At 43.8% G+C, this 27,627-nt stretch overlaps 1 protein-coding gene across 17 annotated transcripts in view; it reads left to right on the top strand.

The window, feature by feature from the left end:
- The window catches only part of KTN1 (kinectin 1), a 77,328-nt gene that overhangs the window by 22,340 nt on the left and 27,361 nt on the right, over positions 1-27,627 (top strand). For 13 of the 17 annotated variants that reach the window (XM_064423054.1, XM_064423052.1, XM_064423043.1 and 10 more), the window contains exons 2-20: positions 466-1,022; positions 2,635-2,772; positions 5,119-5,286; positions 7,581-7,711; positions 10,100-10,216; positions 13,282-13,422; positions 15,296-15,402; positions 16,707-16,839; positions 17,804-17,891; positions 18,187-18,353; positions 18,945-19,013; positions 21,013-21,050; positions 21,635-21,725; positions 21,990-22,058; positions 22,780-22,817; positions 22,934-23,024; positions 25,256-25,324; positions 26,365-26,399; positions 26,525-26,615. In XM_064423054.1, coding sequence (XP_064279124.1) covers positions 500-1,022; positions 2,635-2,772; positions 5,119-5,286; positions 7,581-7,711; positions 10,100-10,216; positions 13,282-13,422; positions 15,296-15,402; positions 16,707-16,839; positions 17,804-17,891; positions 18,187-18,353; positions 18,945-19,013; positions 21,013-21,050; positions 21,635-21,725; positions 21,990-22,058; positions 22,780-22,817; positions 22,934-23,024; positions 25,256-25,324; positions 26,365-26,399; positions 26,525-26,615 — 2,304 coding nt within the window. In that variant the 5' untranslated portion in view covers positions 466-499. The remainder of the gene's footprint in view (positions 1-465; positions 1,023-2,634; positions 2,773-5,118; positions 5,287-7,580; positions 7,712-10,099; positions 10,217-13,281; positions 13,423-15,295; positions 15,403-16,706; positions 16,840-17,803; positions 17,892-18,186; positions 18,354-18,944; positions 19,014-21,012; positions 21,051-21,634; positions 21,726-21,989; positions 22,059-22,779; positions 22,818-22,933; positions 23,025-25,255; positions 25,325-26,364; positions 26,400-26,524; positions 26,616-27,627) is intronic. The other 4 variants (XM_064423053.1, XM_064423042.1, XM_064423047.1 and 1 more) reach the window with 3 other exon arrangements.

The raw sequence follows: 27,627 nt of genomic DNA, 5'->3' as shown, positions 1-27,627 counted from the left end.
CCAGGATAAGAATCTTAATTCTTTATATTTGGTTTATGAAAGGAAAAAAAAAAAAGAAAAAGAGTGGAGTTCTGCATATACTTACTGGTCTTTATTTCACAGCCTCTGGAAGTGCTGTCTCATGTATTTATGAAATCAAAAGCTTTACCTTTATGAAAGTCACGTGGGAAGGAAGAGTGAGGAGGATGAAGGAAAGCAAGGGAAGGGAATATTCTCTCCCCAGATCAGCAGTCTGGCAAACTGCACTTCTTCCTGTCCAGCCAACAACTTTGAAGCAAGTGGTAAATGATTCCAGAAGCTGTTCCATGGCTGATGTAGTTTGGTAATTTTATTAAAGCTACTTTGAGGCTGCTCTATAACAAGGAGAAATCTTCTTTTATTATTATAATTGGTGGAGGAAATAACACTGAGGGAAAACCTGTTCAAAACCTAATTTTTCCTCTTTTTTTTTCCTTTCTCCTGTAGGTTTTTTAAGAAATCATAGCTAAGAAAAAGCACAATGGAGTTTTACGAGTCTACCTACTTCATCATCCTCATTCCTTCTGTGGTTATTACAGTCATCTTCCTCTTCTTCTGGCTTTTCATGAAAGAGACTTTATACGATGAGGTCCTCGCCAAACAGAAACGGGACCTGAAGTTCCCACCCAGCAAGGCCGATAAAAAGAAAACCGAGAAGAAGAAGAACAAGAAGAAAGAGGCTCAGAACGGGAACATCCACGAGTCTGACTCGGAGAATGCCCCTCGGGACTTTAAGCTGTCTGATGCCCTGAGCACGGATGAGGAGCCCGTCCCTGCTGTCCCCTCGGGTGGCACCGAGCCCCCCGCCGGCCTCAGGGAGCGGAAGAAGAAGGAGAAGAAGCACAAGGCCAACCAAGATGATCACGTAACTAAGGACTCGGAAGGATCCAAGTCTTCAGGCAAGAAAGTAGATCCAGTCCCTGTTACAAAACAGCCCACTCCACCATCTGAACCAACAGCAGCTAAGAAGAAGCCTGGGCAGAAGAAGCAGAAAAATGGAATGGGTATCTGATGTTGCATATGCTTCTTGCACAGAACGCCAAAACCGTGTTCTGCTTTTTGCAAGGCTACAGAGTGTCTCTCACAACTGTTCTGCCTGATCTCTACGGGGCAAAGCTCCCTTCTAACCTTCTCCTTTTTTATGAGCTATTGCTTTTTTTCCCCCTTGTTTTTCATCTGGCAGCAGTGCTCTGGTTTTCCTCCTCCCATCCTTGCTTTCTTCTACTAAAGATAAAGTGAAACAGAGTAGCTCGTTCCTCTGCTTTGCTCTGTGATTTGGCTGCTTTGCTCTCAATCAAAATTTTGATTAACTGAGAGAAGTCATTAGATAGTTTTGCTGTGTGCATTCTGAGCCAGGCTGTGGAAAAAGGGAGTCCTAAGAGTGGTTGCTCTGATAAGGTTGGGCATCTCAAGAAATCTCATAGCAGTCTGCAAAATAAATTACTGTAAGTGCAGGCTTAATGCACAGAGAGGTGTTTGGTGGCTGATTCATGGGTTGGTGGTTGATTCATTGCTGCCCACTTGCTACACCTCTTTAACTGAATGGAACTGATACTAAAACTGGTCTGGCTGTTGTGACTGAAATATCCAACCTGGAACAAACCAAAAACTCATCAGAATCACTTCTGACTGTCTTGACCATATCCTCGGCAGGATATGTCTCTGTGTGGTTGTCTTGACTAGGAATAGAAGTGAAAAAAGAATAAAAATACCCAGTTCTAGAAATAAATGAAACTCAAGATATTTGCAGATCCCCTTGTGAGATGCAGGCACAGCAGGTCTGCACAGGGAGTGAGGAAAAAGAATGACATTGCTGCTTGATGTGGTAGATTTTTTCTTTTTCTGAAAAAAAAACAACCCAAAAAACTGGAGAAAAAAATACCCACCCACTACCAACAGAGAAAGTATCCAATCTTGTTTGTGGGTGTTCTCTGCAAATCTCTGTGGCACAGTTAAAATGTGGTCTGCAAGCACAGTTCTGAGGGCAGCCACAACGAGCTCTTATCCTTGATTACAGGAGCTGACACCAGAGCCCTGTGCGGTGCGTGTCAGCTCTGACAAGAATCTTAATATAGCACAGGCTGTCCAAAATGATAAAAAAAATTCTCAGTAGAAACTGCTTTTAAAAAGAACAGTTCCCTAATGGGAAACGCTTATTTTCTGCTTCTCACAGTCCCAGTAGCTATTGGGGGTGTGTGTTTAAAGTGCCCAAGTGGGTTCATGGAGGGGAAAAGTACACTTCTGAATAAGAAACTGATATGGGTAATATGTGCTGTCTGTTCTGTCACAGTGAAATCTGGATTGGAGTTGTTAAACTGTTCCTTGCATTGCCATGTGTTCTGCTTGCACATGAGATTCCTGTCTTAAAAATCACTGAGTGCTGTGGCTCTTGACTTTGCTGAACCTTCCTGTTGCTTTGGGGTCTCACCTGATCTGGGAATTGTGTGTGTGTGAGTCTGTGTGTGTATGTATATGGGGATAAGTTTGTGTTCTGATTTAAAAGAGGTGAGTTTGTTTTCCTGGGATTGGAGAATTTGGTTATTACAGACCTGCTGATTGAAAAGTAATGCTGAGAATATACAGAAGAGCATATATTGTCTTAATTGTCTGTTGCAGATGATCAAGATAGTAAGACTGATTCTGTTGTATCTCCTGCCAAAAAGCAAGAGCCAGTGCTGCTCCACCAGGAGATAAAGCAAGAAAATGTGTCAGGGAAGAAGAAGGTCTCTGCAAAGAAGCAGAAAGTTGATAATGGTAAGAATCCAGTCTGTGACATTGCTCAGATAAACCTGACTGTTAAACCTTTTTCCCATCCATCCTTTAGTTCCTCTTCCTTTGGAAAAGGAACTTGTACTCAATAGTAAATAACTCTTGATTTGAAAAAGCAGGAATTCCAGGTAGGAAAGATTGCTGAGCTTGAGATCCTGTTAAATTTTATGAACATCTGGTACCACTGAGCATGAGATAATGAATGTTGTGAACCTTTCTGAGCTCTCTTGGATCCAAATATCCACACTTGAATGAGGAATAATAAACACACTTCGAGTATAAGCTGGGCAGACTTGAAGTTGCTCTGAGCAAGGCATGTCTGGAACTGCTGCAGTCATTGCCCCAAACAAGATTGCAGTTTTTTCAGCCAGTTGCTTTGACCACATTCCTCTCTTACTGTCCTTTTGTTGGCTGGCTCTTGCTCCAACAGAAACTGTTCATCTTTGCTGTCAAGGCCTCCACTGTTGTCATCCCTTGTTCTCTGCCAAGATGCTGCTTCTTGTGTCCTCTTGGCTTACTGTGCCTCTGTGTCTGTGTGTTTTTCTTTTTTTTTTTTTTTTAATTTTTTACAATGACTGCTGTTGTGTCTGGCTTTTGGGCACAGGGTGACCATGAAGTTCTGTGAGGCCAGCTTGTCAGCTTCTCAAGACTCTTCTGGGCTGCTCCTGGAGGAGACACTGTTGCCCACTGTTCCCTTTATACTTTGGTCAGGTTATCAGGGTGCAGATCTGTCATGGACCCTGTTCAGTCCAGGATGGAGTTCCAAGCTCTGTAGGGTTCCTGTACAACTGAAAAACTCCTAAATGATTCTTAGGAAAAGCCTACTGATGGGGAACTCAGGATGTGATCACCTTTTATGGATGTTCTTGTGCTTTTCCTGATGGAAATGGATGTATTGCACTTTTTTAGGGGCCACAGACTTGTTTGTACATGGCAGGAAATGTTAGTACCAGCTCAGCAGTAGCAAAGCTGAGCTGTCAGTGCTACAGGGCAAGAGCTGATGCATTATTTGAATGCAAACTGTTTTCTTTTCAAGCCATCTCTCCAAAATGACAGAGTAAAAATGAGCTGTGGTGGACACCAGGATTAGCCAAGACACGACTGTGGGGATTTCATACTGCAAAATGTCTCATTGATATTAAATAGGTGTTGAAAGGAAGGGAAGTTCATAAGGAGAGGAAGGGAAAATATGAGGAGAGCAGCTGGTGGTTATTTCTGCTAGAGGAGAGCTCTCCTCTCTTCTGAGCTTGCAGTGTACCTGCAGGTGTTTGCTGGCTGCTTAAGTGGAGAGAACCAGGTGACACAAAAAGGTCCATCTGGCCTATTCTCCTCCTTTTACAGCAGCCAGAATTTAAGAGTGTTTCATAACTGGCACTTTGGCAGCCAGGAGTGCCTACTTGTTCTGCACTGCTGCCAAAACCCTGCATCCCACCCAATTCCTCCTCTCTCTGTGCTGCTGCCTGGCATCTGTTGTCCATCAGCCCTGCACTCTGGGCTGGCTGGGGCAGTGATTTGCCTGCTGGCCCATGCACAACCTCTGGCATCCTGCAGGCACTGTGGAGCAGGAACAGGAGCTGAGCAAGCTGCAGCTCTGGCTGTGCCTCTTGCCCCAGCTCTGTCACTCCTGCTGTCCCCTCACCTGCTTTTGTCTGCTGAAGAGCTCTTTGGACAGAGGCTGCTCCTCACCACGGTGATCCAGTGGTGTGGGAGTGGAGGGCTGGGGTCAGGCAGTGCCTCTGAGCACCTCTCTGCATGTTAATGATGCCCAAAACCTGCTCTGACAGATGAGAAATCTTCATTAAGTGCAGTGGAGTCTGCATGCAAAACAAGCTTGAGTGCTGCCCCTGCTGCATGTTCTGCCTAAGTGGCTGAGTTCACAGGTGATGTAATCCCTGGAAATGCTGGCAGTGAAGTACCAGCTTTTAACAGAATAGGGACAAAAGGCTTTACTCATATTTTAGGGATGCTGAATGATTTCCTCCACAGCCACAAGTAAAACCATTGATGCCACGTGCAACTTTCTTACTAAAGTGAAATGAAAGTCAAGTGTAAAGGTTCTTCTCTTCTTGGTAAAATGCTAAAAGACAGCTTTGGATGTAGAAATTTAATTGAAGCTATTAAATTACTATGCATTAGAGACCTTTATTTAATGGACTTACCTGAAGAGCTTTAATGAGTTAAACTGTGAAGGATAATAGAAATGGAGAGTATAATTAACTGTTGAGGTTAGAGATGCTTTACTTCAACTCTTAATGTTGTGGCACCTTTTCTAAAAATACTGGTGTCAATTATTACAAAGCTTTAACCCATCCTGTGGACTTATGATTACAGTTTTGGTGGATGAACCTCTTATTCAAGCAACTACTTATATTCCTTTGATGGATAATTCTGACTCAGGCACTTTGGAAAAGCGTGAGCCGGTTGAAGTTGTAAAACACAATGTGAATGAGGGCATCCAGAAGGGCAGTGGCAAGAAACTGAAGAATGAAACAGATAAAGGTAAGAAACTGATATTTCAGTCTCTTTCTGGCATAGCCTGCTTGCAAAATTCAGTAGGGAAGACGTGTGGGGAGCGGGGATCCTCTCTGATGTAATGTGAAGAAGGGATTTGAGGAAAAAATTTTTACAGGATGCTCTTCTTGTGTGTGCTCGTTTCTGCCTTGTTTTTGGCACTGTGGAAAGGGCTCAGTGCCATCTGAATCCTTTCAGCTCTGACTGGGCTTTTGTGTCCCCAGTGAGCAAAGGGGCGATCACAGACCACACAGATGCAGCGAGGGAGTTCACAGTGGAGAGTTCAGACATTGCTCACAGGGATGGACTCCAAACCCAGGGCGTTCAGCACAAGGGTCTGCTGGAGGGTCTGCTGGTCTCTTGGGGTCTGCTGGAGGCTGGAAGGGCAGCCTGCACGCTCTAGGACTGTTCATGGAGCTGTCTGAGGCTGACCCAGTGCAATACAGAGTGACCTGAAGCAGATTGTCAGTGGAGAGAGTCTGGCAATTTCCAGAGAGAGTCCAAATTTTCCCTTCAGTGCAGTTGGAATTGGTTGGGACAGGAGAACTTCCTTCATACTCTCCCACAGATGCCTGGAGTGGTTAATGAGCATTGTGTTCTACTCTGAAGCTTTAAATAGGCCTCTGGCCATCTCAAAGCCTGACAAACTTACTGAGCCATAAGGTGAGACCTGAAGTTTGTGAGCAGCCAGAGAGAAGCCAGGCAGCTGAGCAGTGACACCCAGCTCAGCTTTGGGCAGAAGGCTGATTCTTCAGCACTGTCTGGTCACTCGTTTCACTCTTTGGAGCCTCTCTTTTTAGTCTTGTCTTCTAAAATATCCCCTGGAAAGCTTCCTGGCAGCTCTTTAATTGGATTCCCACATTCCTGAGGTTCCTGTTGTGCTGCTGGCTCAGTGGCTGCATGTTACTGTTCTGCAGCATCAGAGCTCCTCACATGCTCCTGTCCCTTCTCATTTCCTCAGCATGCTGACCTTCTGCATGAACTCCTAATTCTCCTGTGTCAGCTGGGATTTGCCCTCCCAAGATAGAAATCTTGCCCTGCTCTAATTGTAAGCTCCTTGGATGCAAGGGCAAGGTCTCCGTGCCTTCAGGGGTGACAGGGCTGGGGCTGGTCCTGGCCCAGCTGGGATCAGTTCCTGGGCTGTGGGCTCAGGATCTTGGCATATTCCTGGTAGCAGCATCACTGGTGATGTCAGTGCAGCTCTGATGTGAGCTGAAGTGAAGACTAAGTTGGATTTAGGACTAGGACAGAGTGTGCTGGAATTCCTCAGCTCTCCCATTCCATGCTCTGTCATTCAGTGGTTTTATGTTTTGTAATTTATTTTAGGGCATAGAGTCACTGCTGCTTTTTTGCACTTTATTTATTTCTCAGACAGATCTTTGGGTTTGATGTGTTACTTGATTTCAGGAGCATGTATAGCACATGTGGTGAGAAACCCAGACCTGTTTCCATTATCTGTGGGACAATTTCTGACCAAGCATCACTTTTAAGCTTGTGCTTTTTAAAATTATTCCCATACCTTCACACACTTTTGGGCATTGGTGAATATTTGGCAAGAATATGAGGTGCCTTGGTCTTGTGCTCCTATTTCCTGGAGTCAGAGGGCCACCTAATGACCTGTCTATGAGCAGCCTGTTTGTGAGCAGTGGTTTTTGTTTGAGAAAACAGTTTTGTTTCAGTTGAATTGTGTTTCCTTGTGTGTCTTTTTAAACACTTGGTCAGCCATTAAGAGGGATCTTACTGATTTATCTTCCTGCTGCTGAACTCTTCTTGCAGCAGTTCCCTCAATCTAAATTTGGAAGTTAATATTTTTGTCTTCCATATATTGTAATCAAAAATGTGCCAGTTTCTTAATTAATTAACTTTCCATGTGCATATTGCTTGTGCAGCCAGGCTGTCCCTCCAAATTGAGAGCTCAGTTTAAATTACTGTCATGATACACTGGAAAGGACCCTTGAATTTTTCACATTTATGCTATTTTTCTCCTCCAAAATCTGTGTTATGCTTTGTCTTCTTGCTAGCAACACTATAAATGTTACCAACTGTGCAAACAGAGTGGTGGGATTTTCTCTTTTCCCAAAACTATCAGCTGGCAGATTGTTATCGGGTTTAAATTGGAGAGATGTTGTTTTTGCTGAATGTTCATGACCTCTTGCTTCTTGGCATTTCAGACTGGAATTAAATATAATGCATAATGATACCCTATCACATGCTGTTTCAAGGCAAAATAAATAATTCTGTATGGAGTCCAAAGTAAATAAATCCTCCCTTCTGTGTTGCAGAGAATGCTGAAGTAAAATTCAAGGATTTTGTAGCATCCATGAAGAATATGATCTTCTCTGAAGACGAGGCCCGTTGTGTAGTGGAGGTGTTAAAGGAAAAATCTGGTGCAATTCATGATTTCTTGCAAAAGGTGAATGACTGTGGAGTGTGGGGGGAAGACAGAACTGATTAAACACACAGAAATTGGAAGGGGTGCTGTCAGATGAGCTCTGTCAGTGTGATCTGGGCAGTCTGCCTTTGGGACACTCTCTCCAGCTGCTCTGTGCCTGCCTGGCATGCAGCAGTGAGCTGTCACATGCCTTTGTGCTGCCATCTGCCACGCCAGGGGTGGCTCTGGCCGCTTGGGAAGAGCAGGCATGGCTGTGGAGAGCAAGGAATAAAGCAGGAATGCTGCTGCTGACACGTGTGTGTTGGCACGGGGAGGGATGGCTGGTGGCTTTTGGGAGTGATCTTTCCCAGATGTGTAAATAGGATAAGCTATGGGAGGAATTCAGAACAAGCTGTGCTTGCCTTGATCAGCTAATTCTGTGTTTTGCAAGTCTACACAGTGCAGTTTGACTTCTTTGGATATTTTTCATAGGATTGTAGGGCACTGCAGGCTTGGAAGGGACCTCAAGGGGTTTGGAGTGGTCCAGCCTCCTGCTTGAAGCAGGACCAGCTCTGAGGTCAGCCCATGCTGCTCAGGCCTTCATCCAGTCTGGATATCTTAAAGCCTTCAGGGAATGGCTGCAAAACCCCTCTGGGCAGCTTGTGCCAGTGCTTGGCAGCTCTTTTTAATTCTTGTAGCCAGGACAGAAGAGAATGGTGTCCACCAATATCTTATCAGTGCAGAATCTCACAATCCTTGGGGTGGAAGGGAGCTCTGGAGGCCATCCAGTCCAATCCCCTGGCCAAGGCAGGGTCACCTGGAGCAGGTGACACAGGAATGTGTCCATGTGGATCTGGAATGTCTCCAGAGAGGGAAACTCCACCCCTTCCCTGGGTAGCTGTGCCAGGTCTCTGCCATCCTCCAGGGAATGCAGCTCTTTCTCATGTTGAGGTGCAGCTTGTGTTTTAGGTTGTGGCCATTGCTTCTCATCCTGTTGCTGGGCACACACCTACTCCTCCCTGCCATGACTCACTGTGGGTGTCACTTTGTGCTTGTCACATCCTGTGTGTCACACTTGAGCTCTTGCAATCCTGTGTTCCTCTGCAGACTTGGTACCAGAACAGAAATGCAGAACTGGCTACGTGTCAGTCCAATTAATGCAATATATCAGAATAACAGCACACTTTGGGCTGGGAGGGGCTTCAGGGGGCTCTGCAGTCCAGCTGCCTGCTCAGAACAGGTCCAACACTGCATTCTGAGCAATTTGCTCAGGGATTTGTCCAGTTGCATCTTGAAAACTTCCAAGGACAAAACCCCAGTAGTGCTGCCCCTGGAATGGTGTTGCCTGTTTGAGCAGCCACCCTGCTTGCTCTATTTTTTTTTTTCTTTTAAAGGAAGGTTTGGTGTTAAAGCTGATCCTTTAGGATGAAAACTAGTTCCTGGGTTTATAGACCACAAAAAAAAGTGGGTTTCTGTAGGTGGAAGTGTGAATTGTGTTCTCTCTGTAGCTCATGCAAGTCCCTGACAGTGTGTTTGTACTGCAGGCATGCACATTATCACTAGAGGAGAATTTCCAGACAAATTCAAGGTCCATTAGTGGGACTGACACTTCTTTCCTTCTTCAGTTCTCAGACTTCAGTGGGTGAAGTCCAAGTAGTCCAACCTCCTCCCCAAAGCAGCACCAGCTCTGAGGTCAGCACAGGCTGCTCAGGGCTTTATCCAGTCTGGGCTTGAAACCTTCAAGGGCTGAGAGTGCACAACCATCACACTTCACTGAGTCAAATCTGAGCACAAACACATAGAATTTGTGCTCTTTATTACATTTATTTCATTTGTAGGACCAGTATGCAAGTACCAGGACCATGGGGATTGTTCCTCTAGGTCTGTTCCCTGGAGTATCTCTGAAACTTTTTGTGTCAGTGTGCCAGCAGAAATGTAACTACATCAGCTGGAGGCTCTCCTGGGAAGTGGAAGGAGACACCAGATCAGTGTTTCCTTTTCCCTTTGTGGTGAGATTCTTCAAGCAATTACATTTGTTGGATTATACCTGCCCTGATCTGGGCTGGACCAGCTGATCTTGGAAGTCCTTCCAACCACAGTTATTGACTGATTCAGCATCTCTGCCTCTGCTTCCATTATTTCTGTTAATGGATATTCTTTGTTTTCCCCACTGCAGCTCTCTTCAAATGGGAAGCACCTTAAGAGCTCATTTACCCTCTTAATTGCTTTCCATGCTTTCAAAATGCATTTCTTTGCCTGGTGAATCCATTAGTGGCAGAATTGGGTACTGGTGGTGGTGCCACGTGCACCAAAGTGCAGATGGAAAATTTGGGAGCAGGAAGGGAGTGTTTCCTCCTCTCAGGTTTGCTCTGCTGCCTTTTAGTGTGCTGTGCCACTAGTAGTGGTTATTTTTATGTCATCCTGCTGCAGGCCAGCAAGGCTGAGACAGCTGCAGCTCTGCACCAGCTCCAGGACAAGGAGAAGATGCTCACAGCAATGAAGGAGGAGGCAGCTGTGGCAAAGGAGCAGTGCAAGCAGCTCTCCCAGGTAAGTACTGAGGTGTTCATGGGTGTAGAGAGGAGCAGGGGTTTGGAGGACTAACAGCCAGCAAATGCTGGTTTACTGAGCTTAGTATAAGCCAAGAGGTGGAATATTTTTACTGAAAAAGCTTACCAAGACACTACATTTGATTTTTACATTGTATTTATGCAGTTTTTATCCAGTAGTTTTTCCAGGGAGTTCAATTTACTGAGACTTGTAAGCTGAGCCTGTTTTTCTTTTCAAATCTTTTTAAAGCACTTCCTTCACTATGAGATTGTTCTGTGGATGCAAATATGAAATGTCTTTCCTGCATCATAATTTTAATTTGGTCCATAGTGTAGCATTCACATGCCTGTGTGTTTCTAGGCACCACAATCATTGGTTTTCTTCAAGAAGGAAACTACAGAAAGTGCAGACTGCCTGCTTACCCCTGGAGGTGCAGCTCTGATTGCTTTGGAGTTGGGATTGCTTTGGGATCCTGATGCAGCACTGTCAAAACTAGTTTATGAAAATTTACTCTTTTATGAATGTTTCAGAGGAAAACACTTATAGCAGACCAAATAATGAGGCAGTTATGGGAATTTTGGAGTGTTGGGAGAAAGATTTATGTGTTTTGGCTGATCTGGAAGCACATGAGCATTAGACTTGGGAAGGCCACGTTGTGGGACATAATTTGGGCACAGAAAGCTGGGTGGCCAGAGGTGGGAGCAGAGTGGTCAGAGGATGCAGGAGTTGGGAGATGAGAGGGGAAGAGGAGAGTGGGTGTTGTGTGAGCTCCTGGCAGGACACAGGTGTTTACAAGTGGGATCAAGAGGTTTGGGATAGTCAATATGTAATTATAGAGAGAAAGGGCTTGTGATGTGTTTGGAGGGAAAAAAAGAAACTGGCTCAGGACTGCAGAATAAAATTGGAGAGAGGGATCTGCTGCTGAAGGGGCAGAGGGAATGGATGAAGGAATCTGAGTGTGGGAAATGCAGATGTCTTTGGGGAAAAAAAAACATCTGCAAAGTGGTGCTTGTAAAAGAGGCAGGAGCTGTAGAGAGGTAGGAGTCATTGGGGGGTGTTTCCCATCTGAATTGGGGAAGGAAAAGCTGGGAGAAAATGGATAAAAACAAAGTTGCTGCAATGCTGAAGTATCAGGACAAACAAGGGATAAAGCTCAGCTGGACTGATAAAAGCTCTTATCTCCCAGTTAATGTGTTTCTCTGAAAGCACTGTCAAAAGCTAAAGATGCTTTAAGGTGCAGAGTGATTCCTGCAGGGATCTTGATAAAGATAGTACCTGGAGAGGATAAATGAGAGCAAGAGCTGAGTACCTCAAGACTCAGAGGTATTTGGCAAAACACAGACTGGAGAAAAGTTAATCTTCCCAGGATCTCTGGTTCTGCCCTGACAGGGTAGCTGGGTTATGGAGAACTCCAAGTGAATGGTGGAATTGGTGTAGGGATAGAGGAGGCTGCAGTGTGTCCTGGTGCCCTTCTTTTAATTGCATCTTAGTTAAAAAAAGGCATGGAGAAAGATTTGTTTGAAGCTGTCTGTATTGTATTTGCAGAAGTGGTTTAAAACTTGGAGTTTGATCTGCCAGACAGAATAGCTTTTATTTAAACTAAAAGGTGAAAAAGACTATAATTACTCCAAAGAAATGGAGGGTATTTAGGCTAATAATTTAGAGCATTTAAATTGTGTCAAGACTCCCTGGCAGTGTTAGGAGTTGTGTGGCTGAAAACACCTGAAGCTTGGGTGGTACAAACTCCTATTTGTGTGATGACAGCTGCTGAAAGCTGCACTTAATGGTTTTGCTTACTACAGCAAGTGCATTTATATTGCAGAGGAGCAGCTCTGTGGATTTCTCAGGTGTTTGGGTTGAATTACTGGCTAATAAAAGATTAAAAAGCAATGTGTATTTTCATCTGAAAGCTATAATATGGCATCATGCTGGTGGGATTCAGGGCTTCTCTGGCCTTTGTAGTGCACTAATAGCCCATCTCCTGTGGCAAAGCTGTTGGCTTTGCTACCTGCTACAAAGCAATTATTTTGCTCTAAAGTGCTCTATTTTGCCATGGTGCTTTACCTGTGTTCTTCATTTTGCTAAACTTGGGATGAATGTCTAAGCTTTGTCCTCTGTGATATCTGTGGTTTTAGTTGTTAGGACTCTGTGATTTGGCCAGACTTGATAGAAATAAGACTCCCATCTCTTCTGAGACAAAGCAAGATCAGTGTTTAAATTGGCAAACTTTTTAATAAACGTGAGATTTATGGTGATACAGGATCAGTGTAAGGTTTTGGAAGTTTGATTTGATTCTGTGAATTTGCTGAACAAAGATTTCATGCTGACTTCAGGAAGGTTGTGAGTTCGATCCTCACACCAGTAAATGTTGGTTTTTTGGCTTCTTTTTTCTCTTGTTGAGGTTGGGATTGAAGGTACTCCAGATGGATGATAGTTTGTGTTCAGACTTAGGTGTTTATTATTTCTCATTTATGTTAGTTTCACAGGTGGTGAGTTCTGCAGTTCTTCACTAATTAGATATAAAATGGTTAACAATCTTTCGTTATAAGGTTTTTTAAGGCTAAACTCTCTAATTAAGAAATGACACTTAAAAAATTTTCACTTTTAATGCAATAACTAATCACTCCAAGTCCGCAGTGCAGACTTTTCTGTCCAATTGCAAAATACCACCCAAACCCATGGAGAAGAAGGTGAAGAAGAAGGACTAGCTTTTGTTTTAACATTTTCTATCTTGCTCTGTATATATATTGCTATATTGTAAACCTCTAAACTCTTAAGTTTTCCACCCTGTGATATTACACACTTGTAATCAACTACACACCCATAATCCCTCTGCTATCAATCAATTTTGGAAGGCTGTTCCACAGCCTCAGGTCAAATTTTGAAGTGCTCTCCTGGGAGTCAGAGTCTGTCAGCACAGAGAGTCTAAAATTCTCAGCACCCAGAACTCCAGCAACTTTGGTTTGATGCACACTTGCTGTATTTGTAGTTACCTTAAAGACACTTAGCCTTAAGAAAGCAGCAGTGGGTGATTTGTTTCCCTTTTGCTGTCACTTCCACCCCAGGAGCTGGTGGCAGAGAAGGAGAGGAATGGTTTGCTCACGGCCAAGATGCGCGAGCGCATCAACGCGCTGGAGAAGGAGCATGGCACCTTCCAGAGCAAAATCCACGTCAGCTACCAGGAGTCTCAGCAGATGAAGATAAAGGTAAATGCTTTGCCAAAACTCCTGGAGTTGGTGCTCGTGCATGACTGCTGAGAAATCACTGCAAAACTTTGTGGCAGCTTCCTGGTTTAAAGGAAAGGGAGTTCTCACGGGTGGCTTTTGAGGTGTGTAAAGCCCAGTGCTGGCCAGGCAGCTGGTCCCTGATCTAGTGACTTTTCCTTCCTGGTGTTCTGCTGAAGTATTATTCAATTAAAGTGTAAAGTCTAATTGAAATACTCAGCTTAAGGGAGCCACTAATGCTGATGATCATTTAGTAGCAGCAAAATGTCTCTAAGATTATGGTACAGAGTGACAGCATGGCATAATACACATGAAATATCAGTGCCTGAGGGAGTGCTTTGCTGGAAATATTTGAAGAGCAGCCACTTGTATTTTTTTAAGACACTTGTTACTTTCTATTTTAGTTGCTTTGTAATGGAGTGACCTTAGAAGGGTTTGTTTAATCAGATTTAAAAGTTTAACTTGGGCCATTTTCCTTAGAAAAATCTATCTTATGCTTAGATTTCATTCTAGTCATTCTGTCCTGTGTGGATGTCACAGCATTAAGCCCAACATGTGAACTTCCCAACTTCAAAACTGTATCTTCTCTCATGGCCATTTGGAGAGCAGCATCTCTGCAATTTTGGAGCAGAGGAAACTTCCTTAGAACCTGTGTAGATAACTGGACAAGGAGAGGGTCTTGCTGCTGGCTGGGGAAGGGGGAAGGAGACCTGGGCACACCTGGGAGACTTTAGCAAGTGCTGCTGTCCCAGGCTGAGCTGGAGAAAGGAAATACAAAAGATCCGATGCTTGGTCCTGCTCCCTCTGCTGATGTGCTGCAGCATGGCAGAGGAGCTGAAAATGGTCACAGCTTCCAGTTGGGTGGGGTTTGTGCCTCTGCTTCTCTTGGCATCTTGTTGGCATTAAAAACCAAAAAAGTCAAGGAAAAGAAGCCCCCAGTAAACATCCAAGGCCCAGCTTGTTATGTTTGTTGGGGCAGAACTGGAGGTGGCTGCCCTTCTAGGGACTGCTCCCTGCTGCTGGGTTGTTACACAAATATTTATTTGGATTTTCTAGTGTGAGAAATGCTCACTGATGAATCATCCACTTGTTGAAACTGGGTCTTGGAATGGTGTCAGCCATATCTGCAGATTGGCACTGATAAAGGAAGAGTGTTGTGTGTGCTCAAGGATTTTCAGAGCAGACGTTTGGGCTCCAGGACCAGCTTTGCTGTGTCTGCATAACCAGAGTCCCTTTTTTCTCTTTAAATCCTGCCTTTTGACTTTGTTCACACCATTCTGAACCTTGGATTATCAGGGCTTCTTTCTGCCTCAGCTTTGGAACCTTGCTGAAAATCAGAATATTAGATGAGGATTAGCCTTTTGGAGTTTGCGGGCTGTAATCTTTGTATTGTTAGTTTTTTGTTACTTTTCCTGGTTTGTTGAAAGGAACAGCAAATGAGGATTATCTAATGATAATTCACAGCATGTTTGTTTTATTTCCCTTTGGAAAAGTGATATATTGCTATCTAGTTATTGATAAATATCTCACGTTATGTAGCTGAGCAATTGGTATTCTGAGTAACACTTTTGTAGCCTTTTAAACAATAAAAAAGGCTGCCTTGATAAATAGGTTGATGCACTGATATAAATGGAAACCTGTGCTTTGATTTGAGCATGAGGGTCTCAGTAGCACAGTTTAATTTAAGAACTGGTGTGTGAGGAAGGAACAAAGCTCCCCCTCTCCCAAAAAATCCACTTAGTTTTATTTACTGAAATTATTGTGATATCTTACCTCCTTCTACAAGCAGCTTTATTTTGTTTTTATTGCTCCTTAGCCTAATCTTTTATGGAATTGATCTTTCTTTCCCCATCAGTTCCAGCAGCTCCGTGAGCAGATGGAGGCAGAAATAAGCCACCTGAAGCAGGAAAATGGTATCCTGAGAGATGCTGTCAGCACTTCCACCAATCAAATGGAGAGCAAGTATGTTGGCAGCTCTGTGTGTCTTTGAGCCTCCCCTGAAGAGTTGTTCTGGCTTCTGCTTCTTTTGTTTCCAAGTCCTTGGCTGTCTCTGAGTTAGTGGTTAAGCTGGGAACACAAATGTTTTGGGCTGAACAGGTAGTTGGTGGTGTTTGCATTGAGCCAGGGCTTTCAGAACAAATAATTGCCTTTTTTCAACTTGAAGCCTGAGCTTTTAGGCTGTGCTGCTGAGGCTTTAAGAGAAAGAAGTGCAGCAGTGCTCAGGCACCTCTGGTGTTTTTGGCAGGGTGTGTGTGTATCCTTCCCCTGGGGCTTTAGGAGAGGTGCTGATTGTTGCCTCTTGGGAGAACAGCAGCTCTAAACTTACATATCAATACCCTGCAGTTACTGATGCTGCTGGGGTGGCACTTGGATTTATTTGCTGGTGTTGCAAATGTTTGGAGAAACAAAAATTGTCTTTTGGGAGTTATGACTTGGGCTGCCCCTGAGCTGGCAGGGAGGATTTTGTGCATTGTCCAGGTAAAAGCTGAGCACCCTGGTTAAGGTGTGTAGAAGACAAAACTGACACAATATCCTCTCTCAGCTGTTTGTTACTGATTGTGAAGTGCTCAGAGTAGGGTGTGGAACTTTCATTTTATGTGTCCTGTTCGTTTAAATGAAGCATCATCATCTTTCAGGCAGTTATCCTGAAAAGGCTTTAATTCAAGCAAACTTGAGATAAAAATGAAATGCTTTTTACTTGCTTAGGCACAAAGGGGAGCCTCTTAAAATTCTTCCCTTGGGCTGAACAAATGCATCTCCTCTCCCAGCTGAGAAAGTGCATCAGATACCTTCATAAGTTAATAGTCAGGTCAAGGCCAGGAGGCAACAAATATTCTGAAGAAATGTGTGCAGTTAGTCCAGGAGGAATAGTCCCCAGCAAGCCAAGATCAATAATCCTTTATGGGAAAAGGAAAAGAATGTGAATTTCAATGTGAGACCTTTCCTTATGCTGAGCCTCTTTAGCTGACATCAGCCTGTCCAAATCTTGCCAGTCAGCTTGCAGACCTGTTCCAGGAGCTGCTGCTTGTGCCTCATTGCTGACCTTTAGTTCCTGACCCTGGCTTGTGGCTACTGACTTGTGCTGCTGACCAGGAGCCATGGTTCTGCTGCTATGGCCAGGAGTACCTGACCCTCATCCCTTTCCTAGGATAAAACAATTTCAGAGGGGGAAAACACCCCAAACCCACCCTTTAGTTGCAAATACAGGACTTGCTGTTGACATTTGAGTGGCAAACCTGTGGCAATGTTTGTTTGTTTGTTTGCAGGCAGTCGGCAGAGCTGAACAAGCTGCGCCAGGACTACGCCAGGCTGATGAACGAGCTGGGGGAGAAGAACAGCAAACTGCAGCAAGAGGAGCTCCAGAAGAAGAATGCAGAGCAGGCAGTGGCTCAGCTCAAGGTGCCTGGGGTTTGCTCTGCCTGTCAGGTTGTGCTCAGGGTTTTGTCTGAGCTGGGATGTGAGGCGGGTGGGAGTTGCTTGAGCTGCTTGTTTCAGATGGGCTCAGCCAGCCTTGGGGTTTGTTTAATGGTTTGATTCAGTGCACTGGGTTTTGAGTGGTTACAGACCTTCCTGTGAAGTGAAACTTACCTTCCAGGTAAATATCTTTTCAACATCACCAGTTAAGCTTTTTATTTTGCTTTCTGTGAGAGTACAATTCCAATAGGAGTTGGTATTTCAGAGCCATTCATCCAGATGACACTGTCCTTGTGTGGTTTTTATTTGAAGCGACATGCTTTTGATTAAATGTGTGCCTAATTTTTACAATAAATACACTTCTTAAAGACATAAAGTGTAAGTGGACAGGCTTCTAGATAAATCTCTTTCTGTTTCTTTGGAAGAAAAACTATTTGGATTTTTTTTTTAGAAGAGAAAGTGTTTTCAGGTGAGGATGTCAATCCAGAGCTCATGATTTCCTTAATATTTGCAATTAAATCTGATATACCAGAAGTTCTCCTTGCCTTTTGCCCTGGCAGATGGAGAATTGGTATCTAGAGTTGAGATGTTTTAATTACTGAATGCAGATTTATGTGATGCTTGGCTGGTCTGGCTTCTAGTGTTAATTCTGAACTATCAGGGCAAAGTGCTACATTTTCATATTACAGAAACCATTCTGTTAAGAGCCTATAATGAAATCCTGTTCACAATTTGCCTTTCAAATTAATAGGCTGAGCTAGTCTAGGAGGAGGATTACAGAGCACTCTGTCTCTCTGATGTGCCCTAATGGAAACAAGAAACAATTTCACTTCATTGCCATATGTTTTGGGACTAGCACTGAGGAGATGCACTCTGAATGCTTCAAAAAGAAATTAAAGGTAAAGAAATTAATTAAATTCTTCTCATCAACTCTTTCTTCAATGTGAAGGTCCAGCAGCAGGATGCAGAGAGAAGATGGGAAGAAATCCAGGCTTATCTCAGGAAAAGAACAGCAGAACATGAAGCAGCACAACAAGGCACGTATCACAAAATTCCCAAATAATGCTTACTGCAGTGAACTGGCTGTTGCCATTTGTAAAAAAAAAAAAAGGGCATTATTGAGTAAATGTCTTTAAGAAAGCTCAGGTGAAGTCAGCCCTGCTTCAGCACCCCTGGGGAAAGTGTTTTGGGATCCCAGGTAGTCTGAATGCTGGTGTGGGAGCTGAGCCCTGGAGTGAGGCTCCTAATCAGCCTCCCCCTTTACAGTGAAAATTATTTCCCCCAAAGTTAAATATTGATTTCTGAATTAAAATCCTGACATTTCTGCTACAGATGTGCAGAATAAGCTTGTGGCCAAAGACAATGAAATCCAGAGCTTGCACAGTAAACTTACTGATACAATGGTGTCAAAACAGCAGCTGGAGCAGAGGATGCTGCAGTTATTGGAGGCTGAGCAAAAGAGAGCTACTGAGAAGGACTCCATGCAAATGCAGATGCAGGTAGTATTCCTTCAGTGTTTTAAGGGTTTGGGGCTTTCACTTTGTGTCTTTGGAAACACAGAAATATCCCTGAAATGCTGTTTTAGTGAAACTTTCCCACTGAATAAAGGATGAAAAAGCCCTGCTTATGGAGTGAGACCTTGTGTGTGGTGCTTTGAAGAGGTGTGGAGCCACCTCACACTTGGGGCAAGTCAGGAAAAGGTGCTGACCCCATTTCCCAAGCTGTGAAATGATCCATGCTTTGGGGAGCAGCCTGGCAGAGCAGCAAACCTTTAATTTTTGTGTGATCTCCCTCCTCCTGGCATCAGGTGGTGAGAGGCAGTGTGGACATAACCTTTGAGGGCTTCATGGAAACCAAATGGGTTATGGTGGAGCAGGGAATATTTTTCCTTGATACAGAACAGGTTCTGGTGCTTCCACTCCAACTGGTTGTTTGTAGTGGGGAGAAAAAACCCAGCATCTTTTGTAAAGTGTCTGACATGTAAATGCTGAACTGTTCTTACTAACATAATCATGGCTAAGAGCTAATCCTAGCAGAAGTGGAGTAGCTGCAGATCTCAGCCTGCTTTTCTTTCTGTGCTCTCTTACAAGGAGCTGATAGAGCAGAATGATGCTTTGAATGCTCAGCTTCAGAAGTTTCATTCACAAATGGCAGCCCAGGTACAGCATGTTCTCAGACTTTCTTTTGTAGTCATGACTTGTGAACTTTCATTAAAAGTAAGACTTTTAGTAGCTGGGTATGAGATGTAATGCTGAAAGCAGAGACTTGTGAGCATCCTCTTTTCTAATGTTCCTTAAACTGTTTCAAAACTTTAAGCTTCATTTTTTTGCGGTGGGGGGAAAAATCCACTTATTTCCTTCCTTAGTGGCTTTCATTTATAACTAAAGGGTATAGTAACTTTTTCAATGTTTTTTGTCCTGTAGCTTTGCATGAATACAATTCTGTCTTGTGGTTCTTTTGGTCTTTCTGCAGTCCTCCTGTGAACCACCTGATTGTGCTTTTTCCCTTGTGGTAGCTCCTGTATGAAGCTGTCTGTTCATTTTAGTGCTGATTTCTGTGCAGAAGAAAAAAAAAATCACACCAAAACCCCACCAAACCTGCACAATACCTTTCTCAGTTATTTTAATCTTTAAAATTTTGGTTTAACTAGTTTCTTACAGACATTATTTCTGTTGTAAACACTGTGTAAAGCCTCAGGATCACTGGAGTGTTATAGAAGAAAGTCACAGAAATCAGCTCAGAAAGGCTTTGGGGGCACAAGTGGAGGTTGTTCCTATGCAGTTGAGTGCTGCCTTCTTTTAATCATGGATGTGCTTGATGGAATTTGATTAAATTTGACATCAGGCTGAAAATCTAGCTTTGCTTGAAGTGCTTTAACCCACTGGGTGGGGAGAGCAGTGAGGGAAGAGCCACTCTAGATTTCCAGCATCTTCATGGCCTGCTCCTCTCATCCCTTTAAGGGCTTTGGAAATAAATTCCTGGGGAAATTTGACTTTTTAGCTGTGAGTTACGCAGGGAGGGTGCTGGAGGTGTGTGCTTTCCCCTCAACTGGCCATGAAATTTCAGGGATGTGTTTCCACCATGGACAGCAGGGGTGAAAATAACATTTTGGAGAAGGGAGTTGGGGTTGTATCCTGCTCTGGATGTCAGGGATGGTGAAACTCTTTTGGTTTTAAAAGGGACTGGAATTGTGAACATGGAAGTTTGCACAGGTCCCTTGAGGCTTTCAAATACAGTGTGGTGGGTCTCTCATGCCCGTTGCGTGTGACAGCCTAAGGACAGGCTTTTTCCAGAGGGAAAAATGCCACTTGCTGAATTTGTGGTGTTGTTTCTGTTCACAACACAACTCCTGATGCAATGTGCAAGATTTCCTTTTTCCCCCTTCTTTTTTTCCCCCTTCTTTTTTTTCCCCCTTCTTTTTTTCCCCCTTCTTTTTTTTCCCCCTTCTTTTTTCCCCCCTTCTTTTTTTCCCCCCTTCTTTTTTTCCCCCCTTCTTTTTTTCCCCCCTTCTTTTTTTCCCCCCTTCTTTTTTTCCCCCCTTCTTTTTTTCCCCCTTCTTTTTTCCCCCTTCTTTTTTTCCCCCTTCTTTTTTTCCCCCTTCTTTTTTTCCCCCTTCTTTTTTTCCCCCTTCTTTTTTTCCCCCTTCTTTTTTTCCCCCTTCTTTTTTTCCCCCTTCTTTTTTTCCCCCTTCTTTTTCTCCCCCTTCTTTTTCTCCCCCTTCTTTTTCTCCCCCTTCTTTTTCTCCCCCTTCTTTTTTTCCCCCCTTCTTTTTTTTCCCCCTTTCTCTCCACTTTCCCCTCCTTTTTAAAATTTTTTTCTCGTTTTTTATTTAATTTGAGTAGTTTGTCAGCAGAATATCCCATAAAGCACTCAGTTCCGGGGAGGGAAGTACTGGTGAGCCCCATGGCTTGTTTTAATCTAGAGAAGGACAAATAATAGGGGTCTTTTTTCCCTTCATGTTGCACCAGGCCAGAGGGGAAGGGCCATTGCAATGTGCTGGTATTCCTTCAATGTTGCTTAGCCAGGAAATAGTTGGAAGCATCCTGTGCCAGTTTAAAATAACCAGACAAATGCTATTCCTGGCTCAGTGCAGATGGGGATTCTTTGACTTGCTTTACTTCCAGTTATTTGTTTTTATTTTATTTTCCCCTCCTACAGAGCTCGGCTTCAGTCCTGGCAGAAGAACTTCAGAAAGTGTGAGCATCCATTTCCTCTGGGATTTGGGAGGTGTTGCTGCCTTTCAGTGCCTGCCACCTTCCCTCCACTCACCTGCAGAGCATTTGGGAGGCACTGCTGAAGGAAATGTTGCTGTCTGTGCTTTTAACTCCTCATGAGATCAACTTGGGAGCTGGGAAACACCTTCCTACAGATTTCCCTTCCCTGTCTGGCCTCAGGTTTGGAGTTTTGCTGTAGCTCTGAGCTCCAGAGAGCAGCATCTCCTCTGTTGTTTATCCCTGCCTGTGTGCAGGGCCAGTGCAGCGTGCAGGAATGTGTGTGACCATGAGAATTGTTATTATTTGGGCTGTGCCAGGAGGCTTCTCCCTCTGGGAGATGGGGTGCTAGTTGTGTTTCAGAGCTAGGGAATGTCTCATAAATACTTTGGCAAGCAGACAGCATTTAAAATGGAAAAGCTTTTGGACCCAAAGTGTACAGTCAGCAGGATTTGGAGTAGGAGCTGGACTAAAGGGCCAGGGTGTATTTTGGGTTTAGCCTGATGCTTCCTGCACCACTTCCATCCACATCTTCTGTGCTGATCTGTCACTGTTTCCCCCTTGTGCAGGGTTGCAGAGAAGGACATACAGATCAAGCAGATGGAGGACTCATTAGGCAATGAACGTGCCAACTTAACCAGCAAGGAGGAAGAGCTCAAGGTACAATAAAAGCTGTGCAAATGCCAGCTGATCTGGCTGCATGTACAAAATGAAAGCCCCCAAGGCTGCTGTCTTTGGGTCTAGAAACAGCCTTTTCAGCTACAGGTCTGCTCTGCTAGGCAAGGCCAATGCTAAATGCTTGGAAAGCTGTTGAAAAAGACACTTGAGGATTTTCCTTCAAAAAATCCCCTGAAACTTCACCTTGGAGAGTGAAAGACTATCTGTGTGTGAACTGCAAATACATTTCTTTTTTTCTTCCTTCAGGTCTTACAGAATATGAACCTCTCCCTGAAATCAGAAGTACAGAAGTTACAGGCTCTGACAAATGAACAGGTAAAACAGTTGTTTTGATTTTCCTCCCTTCCCAGTACCTGTTCTGTCATAAATGCAAATGCAGATCTGCTGGCTTTAAGCAAGCTCTGCTTAAGCACATTAATGGTGTGAGGCTTCCGGATTGGGCTAATATCTGATTCCCTGCAGTTCTTAGAGCTGGTGGGAGGCCTAATTCTTCCCCCTCCTTCACCAGCAAAATCTTGTACTTGGATATCCAAGTTACTGAAGCATTTTGCTTGGTTGGTTTAGATTTTCAGGCATGCAGAGTGCAGGACAGTTCACAGGAGTGAGCACATCTGGCTGTGAATATGCAGGCCTGGCATTTGCATACAGGATTCATAAACATCCCCCCAAAAAAACCCCAAAGCCCACAGCTCCCCCTGCCTCACCACAGAGATGTTTTTAGAACCAAACAAAATGCTGTCCCTGTTTTGCTGCTATGTGGCCTGTTCATTACAGAAGTGGAAATGAAGTGTTTAATTAGAGATAATCCCAGTTGTCAAATGAATCTCTTGGAGATGGTCTTCCCTTTGTATAATTGCATGCTTGTAGATTGGTGTTGTAAAAGTGCATGAAGACAAGCCTACCCCTTTCACTCTTGATTTCAGTCATGTGCTGGGAGGCCAAATGACTTGTTCTAGCTTTTTAATATTGTGGAATGAAAGGTTGATTGAATCATGTGATGTATCCTAAGTCTGTGTTAATCCTCTTTATAATCCAGGCTGCTGCTGCACATGAGCTGGAAAGGATGCAGAAAAGGTAAATAGCTCTGGGATTTGATAAACAATGTTTATCAGTCTTTCATGTTCTTTTCAATCATGCTTTTTGTAAGACTTGGATGGGGAAACGTGTTTAACTGTTCTGCTGTGTCTCAGCATTCACATAAAAGATGACAAAATAAGAACTCTTGAAGATCAGCTTCGAGAAGAACTCGCTCAGATTTCAAACACAAAAGAAGAATTCAAGGTAAGATACAGAACAGGTGTTTTTGTGCTTGTTTTCAGTAAGTTTTCCAGTCTCCAGAGATTCACTGCAGAACAGTGAAATTAAACTGACTTTTGGATGCTTAGGTAAATTACAGTATTGTGTTTGTAAGGCAGGAGCAATGTGGGATGTCACAGCAGAGTGAGAGGTGGCACAGCACAAGTTAAATGCAGTGTCTGAGTTGTGGAGAGAGAGGGCTTTGAATTCTGCAAGAAGAGGTTGGACAGTAAAAACTGTTGTGATTTCCCTGTATTCCACCTGCAAATATGCCTTTCAAGGCCTTGGTGCTTTTATTTGGAACTTCTCTTGCTTGGATGAGCATGCCAAGCCTCTGTTTTCTGTCAGGCAGATGTAAAAATGCTTATTTTAACTCTGCCTCTTTCCACATTTTCTCATAAGGCTGCAGCTGAACTGTTGAAGCTTTTGTTCTGACATCTGGGCTCTGCAGAGCAAAGCTGCTGCTTGTTTCTGGATGGTGTGTGCAGAGAGCAGGTTAATTCCTCCTTGCCCTCTGCCACCTTGGCCTTTTTCTTGTGAACCTGGGCTGTTAGAAACAGAGAGAGAGGTGCTGACTCCATCCCTTTAACTCCTTTCAAGCCCGTGGTGGGTGCTGCTGCTCCTCTGATGTTTCTGGTGTGAGGTCAGTCCCTCTGAAGCTGCCACTGTCACCTTGGTGAGTTTGCTGGTGAGGAACAGAGTGAGTGGGCAGAGGCAGAGGCAGGATGCTTTTGTAGGAGAAGCCTCTGGAGTCTCCTGGAGCTCTTTGAAGCAGGTAGTAAACTTGATTCTTGTATTTAAGTGACACTTTCAAAGAGGTTTTGATGAGAGTCCCTTTCCAAGGCTCTGTAGTTTCTCTAAGCTGTCAGAGGAGAAGAGGGAAAAAGTTTGTTCAATTAATGAGATAGGAAAGAAAGCACAATTTCAGTTGATTTTTGGAATAAAGCTGCTGACTCTTGTGTGCTGGGTCACAGGTGCATAACCAGTGTGGAAGGGGGAGTGGGAAGATGTGGCAGGCTGGGGGAAGTGGGCAAGTCTCAAGTTTGTGACACTCTCAGGGCTTTGTGTGGTGGAACATTGTAAATGGTAGGTGAGGTGAAAATGAATGTGAGAAGGAATAGGAACATCCTTTTAGTGTGATGGTTTCTGTAGTAACTGTTCCCAGGAAAAAGGCCTTAGAGGTGTTGTGAATGGTTATGTGCTGTAATCAGTTCAGTGCTAAAGTAATGGCAAAAATCACCTGCAGGCAGTTCCAGCAGTTCTTGGGAGGTGAATAGAGCTGAATGCAGATCATCAGCATGGTGATGGTACAGAAATCCACTGTGTGCTCTCAGCATGAAGTTTATGTGCACTGCTGCTCTCTCCTTCCTCCTCTCTTTGATCCCAAACAGAAACCAGACCAGTGCTGTTCTAAATGCTTCCACCTAAGGAAGTGCTGCTTTTTTCCCAGGCACATGAAAGAGGGAAAAGCCAGGTTCCAAACAGAGCTCTGCATTTAATCCTCACTGTTGCTGTCCTTTCCTGCCTGTGTTTTCCCTGTAAGATTTTGGGGCTGGAATGCAGAGCACATGTCCAGCTTTTCGCTTTTGTAAAGCACCAAGCAAGTCTTCAAAAAGACAAAAAGCAATAATAGAGGAGGATTTAAAAATACTGTCTATTAAAGGCTGCTGTGACCATTGTATGGAGCAGGAATGCAGGAGGAGAGGCAAAGTCTGTTTTTTCCTCCTCATCCACCTCTTCCCAGGCTTCAGTGGGACCAGGTGTGGGAGCTGTGCAAACCTCTCTGCTGCTGGGCTGCCAAGTCCTTGCTGTGCACTGAGACAGCTGAAGGGAACTCAAAAAAGGGATCTTGGATGATTTGCTTCACCAGATGAGGGTTTTGTAAGAGGCAGTTATTAAATCTTGACACTATGCTGGTGCTGCTTTAGGAGGAAAATGTGGTTTTTTCTGAGCTTCTCACATTTGGTACTGTCTGATTCTCTGCCAGGGAATAAAGATGGTAACAGCTGAATTTCTCATGGGACATAAGGACAATACTTTTGTCCTTAATACAGAAGAGCAAGACAGAGAAGGAAAGGACTCTTTGTAGTCTTGAAGCTTCCACAGAACTCTCTGTAATGACTTCTGTGCTATTTAATTGCCTCTTTGCCATTATGGAAAAGCTGTATTTAGGCTCTGCAGTTCTGAACTGATAAAATGCCTCCATTTTCTTCCAGGTTCTGAAGGATCAAAACACAGCTCTGCAAGCTGAAGTTCAGAAGCTGCAGACTCTCCTGTCTGAGCAGGTACAGCCAGTGTTTGCTGAGTTTTTATCAAGTATCTTCTGTGCTTTTAATTTCTTCAGTGTCTTTTCTTAACCTGGCTGTAGGTTGAGCTGGTTGATGTCAAAACCTGATGCTTTTTTAGGTGTTTTCTCTTCTGTGGAGGGTCAAGTAAGGCAGTTGTGACTGTCTTGTAACCTAGTCAGGAATGTCCAAACAAAATATGGATTTTTTTTCCACTCCTGAAGACTTATATAGCTTAACACAAGCAAGAACTTAATTCTGCAACCACTCTGACCTTTGGAAGTAGAAAACTCTTTCCATTGTGATGTCTTTTGCCTCCTGTTCAGTGTTTTTGCCCATGGCTCACCTGCTGCAGCCAGACTGGTGCTCACAGGATGCTGCAAAGCTGTTGTGTTGTTCAGCTCCATCTCCTTTGGGATGTTCTCTGGGAGATCCCATATGAACATGGCATTGCATCATTGTGATTTGAGAAAACTTCTGATACACTGGGAGAAGACTGACAGGACAGGAAACTTCCTGTACTGCTGCTAGTCAGGAGCTCCATTCTGGAGCTGCTCCCTTTCCCCTGGTGGAGAGCCAGACCTGCAGCCACTGCTCCCCTGGCTCTGGTGTCCTGTCTGAAGGACTGCAGGTGGTTTTGCTTGGATTCTGGTTTATGTTGACCATCTGGTCTCTCACAATGTGGTGGTGTTGAGGAATCATAAATGTTCTGCTGAGTGAGCCTCAGGGGGAGCTTGTGGTTCTGATAAATGCTCAAAAGGGGCAGATTTTTCAGAGCTGGCTGCAAGTCCAGCAGTGTAAAACCATCAAGGCATTTGGGCTGGATTTGTCCCTCCCCTGAAAGATTGATTTGCTTTTTTTCCAGCATCAGTATTAGACACATATGCCATGAGGACTTTGTGTCCCTACTTTGTTTTCCTTTCTGGATTAGTGTTGTAACCAAGCTTCTGGTTAAGTTGGTGCTTTCCAATTATTTGTTTTTTAAATCCCAAACCATTGTTGATCCAATTAATAATGGCCCTATTTTTTATTCTTCATAGACAAACAAAGACTTGATAGAGCAGATGGAAAAAAGGTAAGAAACTTTGTTCTGTGTCAGAAGCTAAAATAAAGATTTTGGTGGCAGTAAGGTTACTGTTGTAGCTAGCTACCTTCAAAGTTAAATGCATTTTTCCTTAATTTTCACTCTTGCTTTTTCAGCATGAGAGAGAGGGATGATAAAATCAAGACAGTTGAAGAGCTGCTTGAGGCAGGACTCATCCAGGTGGCTACTAAAGAGGAGGAGCTGAAGGTAAAATCCCTCTTATTATCTTTGGATGGGGAAATAGAGATTAAGTGCTCTTGTGCAAAGTGAATGTTGGAGTGCTCATAGTTCAGTGTGAATTCCTTCTGAACAGGAAAAGCACATTGTGGAGATGAGGTTTAAACCTTTTCTGTAAGATAGACTAAGCATGAGCATCAGTGGGGTAGAATAAATGCTTCTCTCTGCTTACTCTAGGGCAGATTTTGCTAAAATGCCCCTTGGAATAATGGGAATATATTTCTAGAGCTGTACATTTGATTTAATCCCCAACAAACCTCCCTTTAGGAAAGGATGTTTTGTAAAAACTTGGTATTATAAAACTTGAGGGGTTTTTTTGTCTTAGTTGATAATCTGAAGGGTTAAGTGGATTATGAACTAGTGGCATTTCTGGGATGGTGATAAAGTTATTTCTTTCCTGTTTATTTATAAAGAAGGCAGTGATGAGAAACCTGGATGAGGCAGTACAGAAATCCCTGTTTTGAGCTGGCTCTTGCTGGCTCTGTCCACCTGGGCACAGCCAAGACAATGTTCCCTTTCTTAAGGTCCTGAATTCCAGGGGCATTGCTACCAGCCCTGTGCTGGGGAGGGGTTGTAAATCCTGAGGTCACTGAGCAGCCAAAACTGTGTGCACTCCATAGACTCCTTTAGGCTGAAAAACCCTCTGAGATCAAGTCCAGCCATCCCCAGCACTGCCAAACCATATCCCCAAGTGCCACACCCACATGGCTTTTAAATCCCTCCAGGGATGGTTGTGTTTTGCAAGGTATTTGTTTGAAATAATATTTTACAATTTTAATAATGCTGACAATGATGTTTAGATTACGTGATTTTTATTTTTGTAGTGCCTTTCTGTACAGAAGCATCTTCTAATTCTTACATATTTTGGATGTTATTATTGACTCCAGAATAGGATCTAGACTGTTAAAGCCCAGGGTGTTATATAATTTTTATTTGTATTCCCAGAGTGGTGAGGAGCCTGTCTGTGGGAGAGTCCCAATAT

Source organism: Passer domesticus, chromosome 6, assembly GCF_036417665.1.
Source record: "Passer domesticus isolate bPasDom1 chromosome 6, bPasDom1.hap1, whole genome shotgun sequence".
Taxonomy (NCBI): Eukaryota; Metazoa; Chordata; class Aves; order Passeriformes; family Passeridae; genus Passer; species Passer domesticus.
This window is presented reverse-complemented; position numbering and strand designations above follow the sequence as displayed.